We start from the raw sequence: 12,628 nt of genomic DNA, 5'->3' as shown, positions 1-12,628 counted from the left end.
TACTACAGGTCAGATCTGTAATCCCACAGACAGCCAGTCCTTCCCAGTACTGGACTACTTCAAGCCTTTCTTTCCTTTTTAATTTGAGACAGGATTCCCCAGTCTGATGTTAAACCTGTAACTGAAGACCACCTTGAACTTCTGATCCTGCTGCCTCAGTTTCTTGACTGCTGAGATTAGAGGCCTCACTATTAAGACTCTGTTTACATAGTTCTGGGGACGGAACCTGGTCGAGTACTCAACCAACTAACTGAACTACCGGTGTGTTTCCTCCTCTATTAACCACGTACCTTGGCAGAGGGCACTTTCCACTTAGCCTTTCATCCTCTATGTAGCGATGCAGGACATCCTGAGACCTCTTTAAGAGCACAGACAGTGCCATTCGTGAAATGTAGCCTTCTTGGGGTGTGGTGACTTTGTTGCTGAAGGAAAACTGCAGCAACGTTTCAAAACACATTTTAGAAAATTCTTCTCTCAAACGGATGTCAATCTCTGCTTCTGTGAAATGAACAGTATGTGACTGTTAATAAAGTGTTCAAACAATACATACTAATAAGGAGTCTAGCAAGCTAGGGATAGAAATATGCCCTCAAAAAGATGAAAAGCATTGAACAACCTATAGTTAATAATAGTGAAAAACCAATGATTTTCCCTCCTGGAATGTGAAAACTAAGGCTGTCTATAATCCACAGTTTCTTCCCGTGTGTGTGTGTGTGTGTGTGTGTGTGTGTGTGTGTGTGTGTGTGTGTGTGTGTGTGTGTGTGTATACACACGCTATAGTGTGCACACACAAGTCAGAAGACAACCTGTATGCGTCAGTTCTCTCACCATGTGGGTTCTGGTGACTCAACTCTGGTTTTCAGGCTGGGAGGCAAACACCTGTTGGTCAACAGTTTTCTAACCTTTTTACTGTTTGGAAATACTGTAAAATGAGTCACAAGGGCAAGGAATGTTCCCAGGACCAGCAGGAGAATGAAGTTCAAGGTCATTCTAATTTAAGTAGAAGTTTGAAGCCAGACATTTGAAGCTATGTATTTTTTTGAGGCCACCCTGGGGTACCTGGAGCCACTTAAACAACAACAAAACCTCACCAAACTTCTCAAGAGTTTACTGTAAATCAAAAGTCACAACCAATTGCCTTTTCTTTTATAATCTTTTCTCCTTTCCTAGCATCTGATTTTCTGGAACATGACCTGTTCTGGTCTAGACTACTTCTCTAACCATGCTGTCTAGCCTTAACCTGAAAGCAGTCTTTAGTCACCACCATGTTCCTTCCTTCCATTTTCTTGGCTTACTCTTGTTTTCATGAAGATACTCTGCAGTGGTTTCCCAAGAAAGGACGAGGAAAGCGCATCTCTGTTGACCTCTGAAGGTGTCACTATTTGTTGTGGCACTCAGGTGTGGCCCCCAGCACTTGCAGCTGCTCCAGAGCAGTGGAGAAAAATGTGAAGTCTCTTCTCTCCCATCCCATCTGACGTAAAAACTCCTGGGAATACGACATCCTTTCTGCTCAAGTACAAGAATTACTATTCTGTATCAGGCTTGTCCAGCTGTGTAGTGGCATCTTGCTTTGTCAGTGAAAAGAAGCCGCTACACAGCTGTGCCGAGGGTTGCACCTCCATGGTGAGAACTCTTCATTTCTAGCACCCATAGCAAGTCTTTAGGAAGCGTGCAGTTCCTGCAGAGAACTTCTAGGCTATTTAAAAAGACTTTGCCTCTGAAGTTTTTTAGTATCTTCTTTTTATTAATAAGTATGCTGATATTTTCTGATACGCCTTACTCTAAAGGTCTTTTTACCTTTCACTGTTCTGGGTACTGAATGATCATTTCTAATGTGAAGATACGCCTTCAGAAATGTCCTTATCTGTATTTCTCTGCTCCCTCTTGGAAGACGCAGTATCACATGTTAGACACTCCCGCCTCGTTTCTCTTTTTGATCACAGCGCATATTTTTCTACTGGCATCTGCTCTTATCTTCTTGGCCACCACTGTGACATTAGAACACTTGGCCCCAGCTGGAAGCACTGTTTAGGGAGGCTGAGGAGACGGAGCCTTGATGAAGGAAGTGTGTCACTAGGGAGGACATCCCAGTATAACTCGCTCTCCCTCCCTCCTGTCTCTCACATGTGGCATGAGTCTTAATTTATCTCACCCCCCCACCCTACTCTACTCTACAGTTTCCTGTCTGTCTGGGCTTCTTAGCTTGCCACTCCAGCTGCCACGCCTGCTTGCTGTCACACTTCCCTATCATGATGGTGAGGGACTCTTTCCCCTCTTGAATCTTAAACACAGATAAACTCAGTTTCTTTTATTTACTCTTGGCTCTGGTCTTTCCTTTTGGGGTCTGTGAACTTTGGCTGTCAGGTCATGCATGGAATGTCCTTGTGTGTGCTACAGAAAAGCTCTGAGTAAGGTTGAGGGATGTGTTCTGCAGAGTCCCTGGAAGGGTGTGTAGGTGCCCTACAGTGTGGCACATCTTCACAGCAGTGAAGACCAGAGCACACCTGACACTCGGCGCTTCCTGAACTGGAAATATTTACACCTCATCTTAATTTACTTTATTAAAGTAGCTAGCATTTTAAATAGAAGTATGATATAAAAATTAAGTCCACATAATTTTTTCTCTGAAATTCCCATGCTGATTAACTTAAAGGCCTTTTTTTTTAATTGTTGGATAAGTGGGGGGAAAAGTTTAGTTTGTTTTGTAGGCAGTGTGAGAGCCATCTAGAGGCCAGACTTTACAAATGTCTTAAAATATCACAGATTATTCATGGGTGTGGTAAATGCTGGGATTAAGGATATGTACTGAAAATTTTTATAACTTCTAAACAATCTCACAGAAAAAAAATCACATAACAATGTCACAATTACATCTGAGATCTGAATACATCTTTTTTTTTTTTGGTTTTTACGAGACAGGGTTTCTCTGTATTGTTTTGGAGGCTGTCGGTCCAGCCCGGCCTCGAACTCACAGAGATCCGCCTGCCTCTGCCTCCCAAGTGCTGGGATTAAAGGTGTGCACCACCACCGCCCGGCCAGAATACATCTTTTAATAAAGAGAAATAATAACAAAGCACAATTTGGGTAGCAGCTTAAATTAAGGTGTGATAACATAATGAAGGGAACATGTTCTTATTTAGTCTCTAGTCTTAGGACTATGGGAGTTTTTTCAATCAGACTAAATACATCTTTCTTTAAAACTCTGGTAGCTATCCTCAGAAATGTTTTGAGGAATGCTATAACTTCCTATCATAATGTTTGTACACAAAAGGCATTCAATAAGTGTTTGTTCCTTTAAAAAAATGTTAAGGTATTCCCCCCCATAAAGAACCAACATATTAAGTGGCAGAATGTTCTTTGATAATATTCTTTGACATATTCTTTACAATAATCCACAACTGGACAAAACTAGTAACCTTTGTCAACTCATATAACTTCATTAGATTCCAGCAGTGCCACATAATTTATTTAATCAGATCTTACAAATACGAACACACCTACATTTTCTCTCATAAAGCTTAAGGCTCTACATCACACCCCTAGAAATGACCTCCCCATTCCTCAGCTTATACTTAAACGGGAGGTTAAACACGCCTTCTCAGCCTCTTCCAGTGCACTGTGTGCTTCTTACCACTGTGACAACTTTGAGACAACACACCTGTGAATGAGGAGGACTGGGAGTGTATGGAGCCCCTGTTGAGCATGGTCATCATCTGGCCCACAAAGGCTCTAGGGATAAGATTGGCGTATGGGAGTATCTCTGCACTGATAAGCTGGACCACCTAAAACACAAGGAAAGTCAGATACATCTGTCCTCGAAAGAGACCAGCTCAAGTACAATTTCTAGAGTTAAAGTTAAATTTTATATTTAAAAAAAGTAAAGAGTCTTCCCTGATGAACTAAGCTCTGTTACTATACATGACCACTGACACTCAGGTTTACTATACTACAATTTTATATGTTGATCTTCATCCCAACTGTGAGCATACAGAAAAACTGAAATTCACCCATGCTAAAGTTAGATATCCAAATTAAGGTTAAGCTTACTTCTTATATCAGAAATTATAAACTATGAGAAACTCAAGTTACACTCATTTTTGTCAAATACATTATCCTGACAGCTTATTTTATCCTTGAAAGGAAAAACTCATCCAAGGCTTAAAACAGCAATGACACAGATGTGACACTTAGATCTATGGCAAAGCCTACACTTCCATGAAATAATGTATTTGATTTACTTAAAAGTTAAGCCATCTCACTTAAAAGACAATAGATCCCAAATCGTCACCAATCCAAACTTCGAAGCTAAAAACTTCACGGAGGCAAGACGGCTCAATTGGTACAGAACCCACTAAGAGTGGAAGTCTCCTCAGAGTTGTCCTCTGACCACACAGCACAACAGGGAGACAGACGGAGGCATGCATGCATCACATATGTATGTTCCCTTCCCCACTAAAAAGGGAGACAGACGGAGGCATGCATGCATCACATATGTATGTTCCCTTCCCCACTAAAAAGGGAGACAGACGGAGGCATGCATGCATCACATATGTATGTTCCCTTCCCCACTAAAAAGAAAAAATTTAAAGTCTCTAAATTCCATTTATAATGCTCAAATATAGTAAAAGAGAGAGAGAATTTTTCTAAGTTTGCTTACTTCAACATCAATACTTTCATTTCTTTGAAATTCTTGAATAGAAAGATTATCTGGAGGTATGCTAAGAAAGAAAAAAAATATTTTTAAAGGTAAAACATTTCTTGAACAAACAAAACAGATAAACAGTATTTAAATGATAAAACATTAGGTCTTCCTCCTCAGGTTGAGACATTATGGTACACTTAAAAGAATACACTTTTAAATTCAAGTAGTTAGTGTAAATGATTTGTTAAAACCCTTGGACCAGTCTTGAACTGAACAGTTGCACAACTAAATTTCTCTTGGTACAATGTATAAAAAAGAAAGATTTACAGATAATACCATTGAGAGTACATCTGAATTGATTTACATTGACCATGACATGAAAGACCCTCAGCCAAGCCCATTGTTAACTTGTAATACAATGCACTCAATCCTTTACAGAAAATAGAAGGGACTACCCATAAGGAGGCCTGATTTAGATTTTCTAAAACCAAGTTATTACCAAAGAACAAAGGAGTTAATAGTTCCGAAAGAACCAAGGTGGAGTCTAGACTTTCTGATTTATGAGTAGCAAGAAGGTCTAAATTAACAGAACTCTGAAATATTAACCGTCTGAGAGCAACTGAAAACAGAATGACAGTCACAACAGCTAGACTCAGCCAGGGTCTCGCAGAGCTTCGTCTGCATTACTCCTGTGTGTCCTCACTGCAACCCCATGAAGCAAGCAACCCCAGTCACCAGAGGGGAACACCGAGGCCTAAAAACACATCTGCCACCACACCTCAAGTCAATGGCAAGGCTGCAATTTGAACTGCTTTAGCTGACATTTAAGCCTATATTACTTTCTTTTATATTGCACGCATAAAACAGGACCGATGCATTTAGATTTAGTGGTATCCTGTACAGTTTCACACTATAGCTAGACGGTTAGCAGGCCTTCCGACACCACACACTAAGCACCATGTCCTCGGCATCAGGCACAGGGTTTTCCACCACAGTGACCTGTAAACACCCTTCCTCCTCTAGCTGCTTCCTGTCAGTTACTAGGGAAGAGCAGTGAGAAAGTAGGAGACATATGAATGCCTGTCCAGCGTGCACAGTCGGTAACTGTCAACCCAGATCTCACAGCTATGACCAACAGTCTTCTGTCTTTTTAAAACTTTTCCTTTTACATCCATGAACTGACCTTTTAGTAAAGAGGAAGTCTTCAAGAGTGCTGGCTAATTCTGGCCACATGCTGTCAAATTTCCCAGATGAAGCATGCTGTCGGGCGACAGGCAGCCCGATGGAAAGGACTTTGAGGAGAGATGCTACTGCCAGTTTCCATGTGCTTTCAGAAGGGCAGGAATACTTCAAACTGAGAGGAACCCTTAGAGTCTGAGGAGAAAGACAGTTAAGATTGGTTAAGATACACATAGCTGCATTCAGAACAAAACTGAAGAAACAACATCGCAGCATCTTCACTGGCAAGAAAAATAAGATTGGTCGATTCTCAGACATAGTCCCCAAAGCCCACTTCCTAGAAAGATATAGCCCATTTTATGCTAAGAATGACCAGTACCACTGACTTAACTTCAGCTCTGGAAGCTACATGTGTTTTTCAAATGGGACACACAGTCTCACTAATGTAGCTCAGGTTGGACTCAACCTGTCTGTCCCTTGTCTCAGTTTGAGTGCTGGGTTACATATGTGCTGCAACCATGCTGTGTTAACACCATCTCCATCTATCCTGACCTGGTTCTCCCAGCAGAAAGGCATTTTGTTCATATGGCTCGCCCGTCCAAAAGAGTGTAGAACTGTGAATACTTCACCAGTGGTTAGGAGAGAGCTCCTGAAATACCATTACTTTCAAGTTTCATACCTAAGATTCCTTGAGTTTTATATTCTACTCAAATATTTTAATGTACCTTTTATAATACTGCAATAAAATATCCATGCAAGGATATGAAACTTGAAGAAGCCTAGGTTTAGATTTGTCCTTCAAATACAAGAAATATAATGAACAAGACTAATCTTGAAACGCTAAATACAATTCATGCATCTGAGGTCACTATAAGTAATGTGTTTTCATTTACTCCAATATATTGCCTAAAGAGAAATTTCAATATTTTTATAACAGCAAATAAAATTATAGAGATAAGAAAAGATAATTACCTTAATAATGTTCTGGAGGACTTTCTCATTCACCACTGCTTTATGACAGGCTGTTTTTTGGTACAAATCGACAACTACTTCCAAAGATCTTTCAGCAAATGGTACATAGTTCAGGGCTACCCATTCCGCCTAGAAAGTAATATTTTCACGTGGAGTTAAAAGTAATAGGACTGAAGGAAATGATATTGGTTTTGAAAAGATAGTTCCTTTTCCTTACAAGCTCAGGCCTTGGTTCTAGATCAGATCATATTACATGCAAAGTTTTAAAAACACATGTACTTCATAAAAAGTTTCAGCCAGGCAGAAGTTACAACTACTGGGGAAACACAGAGAGCACTCTGTCAAGACTGGGAACATGGGCTTTCACTTGGTGCCAGAAGGTTAGGACAGTTTTAGGAAATTTAACTCACCGGTGCAAATAGTTGGATCTATTGTGATTCCATTGTGATGCAAGACAAATAGAATGAGAAAAATGAATACATATTAAAACTCCTTCCGGACTAAATATATTATAATTTTTATATTGATGAAGAAAATCAACATGTACATGCATTCAAAAGTTTACTTTTGTTCTAAGTCAAAACCATGATATAAGCTGCCAACTAAGGCTATGAAAATTTATGTAAGAATCCAACTATAAATTTCACACCAGCAACGGACAACTTATTTAGTACACACAGATTTCTTCATCGTATACTGTAGATAACTATGTTAAGGTAGGATTAGGATCTGAAATTTACAGGCCATTTTGTAGAAGAATGGGGTAGCCAAGAGAAAGGTACAGGGAAACTTTCATGTTTGAAGAAAGCAGAGACGTGAAAGGGCAAACTTTCAGGAGAGGAGAGTCAGGAACAAGAAGGAAGGGTCACAGACAGTTTCTCGGATAATGAACATACCTACTCTGTAACAGACAATTGAGGAGAAATGGAAACTCCCTTTCTTAGGTAAGCAAAGTTTGCCTTAATTGGGGCTCATGTATAAGCCATAACTCATTACAGAATAAACACGATCTGTGTAAACTACCTGATTATATTTTGCATTTGCAATGTGCTTTGTTTCCAGCTGTCCATACTGTGGAGGTTTACATGAGAACTCGACAAATGCCAATAACTGGTCAAATATAGCTGGGTACATTATCTGCATGTTTTCTGGTCCCACGCAGATGGCCTGTAAAGCAATATGTGAGCATTAGGATGCAGAGTGTGGACTGTAGAACGTTTCTTCCTGTGTACTTATTTGCTCATACAAACATAGTATCTTAAGAGTAATATTATCTCAGGCAGTATGTCATCTTTTCACACTTGGAGTTCAAGCCATTTAAACAATTACTAAGTAAAAGTCAGCCTGGAGGTGTTTAGTCAGATTAAAATGACTTTAATAAAGTGTGATTTGTTCTTTACGGAGAAGGAAAAGGGCCAGCATGTTAGGACAAGCTCCAGGTATTGCTGGGGTGCAGTATCTGAGATGTGCCCCATGGCACCTATGAGATCAGCATCAGGTCAAGATGAAGCTGACTTCAGTGTAAGTGCTATTTATCGGTTCCTGAACACAACTGATTACTGCCCGCGCATGTCTATACATTCACAGGTGTTATGGTTGAAAAAAAAATTTTGTGTCACTTTTTAAAAGATTTATTTAAGTTTTGGAAAACATTCCTAATAACCACAATGAATAACTATATTTGTTCTTTTTCTGCTAAAGTGGAGTTACTAAAAAATAAAATTTCAAGTTTTACCTTGAAAAAGGAAGGAGGCTTAGCATGTTCTTTATTTTCTTCTATGTATGTGTAACAAACCTGAATATGGAGTTATGAGAGTTCAAGAATCTGGGAACTCTCCAAATGAGTCTTTTTTTATTTTGGTAAAAAAACTTTTTATTCAATTTAGGGAAATACACAAACAATGTATTTGTGTAATTTAATCAGAGAGGAAAGTGTGATGAACTATATTTTTTCTTTGAAAATTTTTAAAACTTAATTTTGATTTCAGTTGTGAGTTGTGGAGATTCATGCCCCTCAAACAATCTTTGAAAGTCAGATTGTCTTAAATTTTGAGTTTGTCCACCATTTGTCTCTTGTGCAGTACAACTAAGGTTACACAAATAAGGAACTATTCTTAGCTCTCGGGTACCATGGTCCTTAGCAGAAACAGCAGCTGCATTTTCATCATCCCAGCCAGGTACAAAGCCACCAGTTACCTAGAAACAGGCCTGACAAATGGCTCACAGATGAGCCAGACAGTGGCACGGGCTCCCTCTCGTCTCAGCCACTTTGCTGAGATGGCTGACCACTTCCTTGGCCCTTTCTGTCCGTGTTTGTTTCCTGAGGTAGAGTTCCATACTGTAGCTAAGGCTGGGCTTAAACACGTGGACTTCCCTGACTCAGACTTCCTCGTGCCAGAGTCACAGATGACTGTGTTCAGCTTTTCGTTTTTCCTTTAACACATTTACTTCATTACATGTGTAAGTGTGCACATATACCTGTACCATGGCACGTGTGTGGAGAGTGGAACAACTTTTGGGATGTGTGTCTTCTGCCAGGTGGGTACCAGGGACCACTGTCAGGCTTGGAGGCAAGCTCCTTCACCTGCTTAGCCGCCTGTTATCCTCATTTAGGATTCTGATAGTTATGAATTGTATCAACTTGCTTGATAATCTAAAAAACACTTGATATGGTCGTGCTTCTCAATCTGAATTTATTCAATGTTTTTATGTTTATGTTTTATTTTTATGTTTAAATCTGTGTTTTACTGTTGTAGAAAACAATACACAGCTAAAAATACACACTTTAAAATTGAAGTAAGAAAAATACTTTTACATGCTTACCCTTGTTTCTTAGTACAGGCTACCAATAATTTCACAATTAATGTTATACTGCATTTTTTAAAAATGAGCACTGATTGGTGTTTTGCCTGCATGTATGTCTGTGTCAGGTACCCAGAACTGGGGTCAGAGACAGTTGTAGACTGCCACATGGGTGCTGGGAGTTGAATCTGGGTCCTCTGGAAGGTTCTTAACCCCATGCCATCTCTCCAGCTGCAGAATTAACTCTACTTAAAGTGGAATCAGAGTCGCCTTCCTAACGACTGAAAACAGACCTGAATTACTGTTTTTTGAAAATATCAGAAAAAGTTTTAAAAATCCTGACAATCTTAAATTTATCCCAAAGTATACATACACAGCAATCTCAAAAATTCCGAATTTATCTCATAAAGCTTACTGCAAAATAAAAATATCCAGAAAACCATATTCATTATTATTTATGCAGCCATTAAGGTTACATTACCTTTTGGAGAACATCTAAAGCTGTGAGTACAGCTTCCTGTAAACTTGTTAGGACTGCTTCAGTATAAGATGGAAGGATGAAGGGGGACGCATCTGAACTTATTGGGACTGAAACAGCACTGTGCAATATGACTCCCAACTTGTGTAAATCATCCATGTTGAAGCCAGCTTTTATGTGCTGGTAGAGAGCTGGGAAAATCTGAATTAAAGCTGTGAGAAAAGGCTGGCTGGGAATAAAGGTTAGCTTATCAAAAGTAATTGGTGGCTTTGTGCTTTCAGAACCAATTCTATACCAGGCATTCCAGGCAGCCCACCAGAGGCTCAAATCTTCCAGCTCATCAGTCACTACGGGCGGCTCAGAACTGTATCTACCAAGCTTGTCTCCAATGGAATCTGTTCTTACAAATGGCCTGTTGAGGCCTGGGCCTGAAATGCTTCCTATAAGGACAGGCACAGGCATATTAACCACAGGCGGTGTCTCGGGCTTCTCTGTGTCTCTGATAGGAGACACAATCTGCAAGATTTCCTGGAAGCTCTTCAGAGCCGCCAAGGACACTTCATTGTTTTTGCTGAGTGCAGCTGACTGAATGTGGTCAAGAAGAACGTCCCAAGCTCTTGAAAAGTCTCCTGTGTCAAGAAAAGGGGAGGGGTAGCCAATTAACATAAAAATGACCATTCTCTTAGACTCTTTGGGGCATATTTGCTTTATTTTCTGCTTAGATTGACATCAAATTCAACAGAATGTAATTAGGTTCTAAGGTACTGAAACCATGAACTAGGGGCTGGCAAGATGGCTCAGAAAAAAAGGCATTTGCCACTCAAGCCTCACACTGACTTCCATCCCCAGAACCACAAAGCCTGCTGGGTAGCTCATCACTATACCCTTGAAGGCTTGTCCAAAAAATATAGACATTATTCTTCCCTCAATGAAATGAACATGAATCCACCACACATAAAGGCTATGATTAAGACTGATTATTCTTGGGAGGTAGTACTATATATCAAGTCCAAAAGAATTTTCTATGTGTGTTCCAAATCTGTTTTAACATAACTGACTTATGTAACCGGAACAAGAAAACATTTATATACCTAATGGCTGCAGCAAGTATCTCCTGGTATTGAAGATTCTCGCCACTCCAGCCAACGTCAAGACCCATGTCTCAGCCCACTGTTTTTCTGCTGTGTCTCTTGAGTGATGAATTAAAATATTTCCACCCCCAGATTCAATCTTCTCTTTGTCTGCAGTTGTAGAAGACTCTCGAACTCGGTCCAATAGATGAAAGAGTACCTAGATATTTATTGAAGGTCATAAAAAGGTCATTGGTGACATAGCTTAAGTAATGGCAAAGAAACTAGAAGTTATAAAAATATGTAGCGATTTTATGAATCTACATCAATTAGAGGAAACTAAAACAGGCAACCATGTATTCTTAAACCTATTCTGTAGGTCACAGAATACGAAAAAGTAAAACTAACTGGACACAACATCAGCAGAACATCTATGGATACTACTTGAGACAAGGATGCAGGTCCAAGCAAAAAATATTATGGAGTTGTCGAGATTGAGCTTAGGCTAATGATCAAAGTGTTGGAAAATCAACCAGCAAGCAAAAGTTAGTTGGCACTTAGTGAATGTCTGTGCTTAAAAGAACAAATGGGATGGGGGTAGGGGTGGGGCACCGAACAGAGGAGCAGAGCACGCCTGCTTTATGAAGCAGAAAACGTCAAAGGGAAGAAACAATGTTAGACACCAAGTCCTGGGTTCAATTCCCAGCACAGCAACAAGAAAGACAGGAAGGACAGAGGAGAAGACAGAAGTGGAAGGAGGATGAAAGCTGTTACATGCTGCTGTAAGGAACTGGTGATGTTGCTTCATCAGGGAGAACAGAGTGGAGGAGGGAATGGAGGCAGAAATCTCTAGTCTCGGTGTGTGCCTCAATGCCCAGGCACACACACACACACACACACACACACACACACACACACACACAGTAAAAGTGATGACAAAGGCATGGGAATGATTTAAAGGATTTAAAAAGCCAACACATATAATATAAAAGCACATGTCAACTAAAAGCCACCAGTCCAAAGCACCTCCCAGTACCTTCCAGATGACCGTGTGCCAGGTGGAATGCTGCAGTAAGGTCCCATGTGCACCAATTGTAGAAAACAGTGTCTGCCCTGCACTCTTCCTCACAGCGGGGCGAGGGTCCACACAAAGTTCACCCAGTTTTGCATAAAGACACAGCCACAAGCAATCGAACGGTGGTGCAGGGTGGAATGGCCGATTTAGAGACACTCCTTTCTCTTCCGCCTGCTTCTGCTGGGCTGCCTCTTCTTTATTTAACTCTTTTTCGATAGTTTCCCCTCTTTGGAAAAAATAATCTGAAATATTCCACTAAAAGAAAAGTATAAAATATATAACTTTATCCACAAATTTTGTTTAAAACTTCAGAATTGACTCAACTAATAGACTCATTAGTTTCTCTAATTACAAGAAAATGTGGCTAATTATTTTGTCTTAGCATTAACTTTTATTGTCCTGTACTTTCT

The 12,628-nt window shown here is 40.0% G+C and overlaps 1 protein-coding gene across 5 annotated transcripts in view; it reads right to left on the bottom strand.

The window, feature by feature from the left end:
* Nucleotides 1-12,628, bottom strand: part of Mon2 (MON2 homolog, regulator of endosome-to-Golgi trafficking) — a 68,245-nt gene that overhangs the window by 8,847 nt on the left and 46,770 nt on the right. For 3 of the 5 annotated variants that reach the window (XM_040754787.1, XM_040754788.1, XM_040754791.1), the window contains 10 exons: nt 12,180-12,473; nt 11,165-11,363; nt 10,077-10,702; nt 7,817-7,960; nt 7,204-7,221; nt 6,794-6,922; nt 5,826-6,016; nt 4,658-4,718; nt 3,659-3,782; nt 291-498 (listed from right to left, as the gene is read on the bottom strand). In XM_040754787.1, coding sequence (XP_040610721.1) covers nt 291-498; nt 3,659-3,782; nt 4,658-4,718; nt 5,826-6,016; nt 6,794-6,922; nt 7,204-7,221; nt 7,817-7,960; nt 10,077-10,702; nt 11,165-11,363; nt 12,180-12,473 — 1,994 coding nt within the window. The remainder of the gene's footprint in view (nt 1-290; nt 499-3,658; nt 3,783-4,657; nt 4,719-5,825; nt 6,017-6,793; nt 6,923-7,203; nt 7,222-7,816; nt 7,961-10,076; nt 10,703-11,164; nt 11,364-12,179; nt 12,474-12,628) is intronic. The other 2 variants (XM_040754789.1, XM_040754790.1) reach the window with 1 other exon arrangement.

The sequence above is a fragment of the Mesocricetus auratus genome, unplaced genomic scaffold (assembly GCF_017639785.1).
Source record: "Mesocricetus auratus isolate SY011 unplaced genomic scaffold, BCM_Maur_2.0 Super-Scaffold_100011, whole genome shotgun sequence".
Lineage (NCBI taxonomy): Eukaryota > Metazoa > Chordata > Mammalia > Rodentia > Cricetidae > Mesocricetus > Mesocricetus auratus.
The sequence above is the reverse complement of the archived record's forward strand: the minus strand, read 5'-3'. Positions and strand labels throughout refer to the sequence as shown.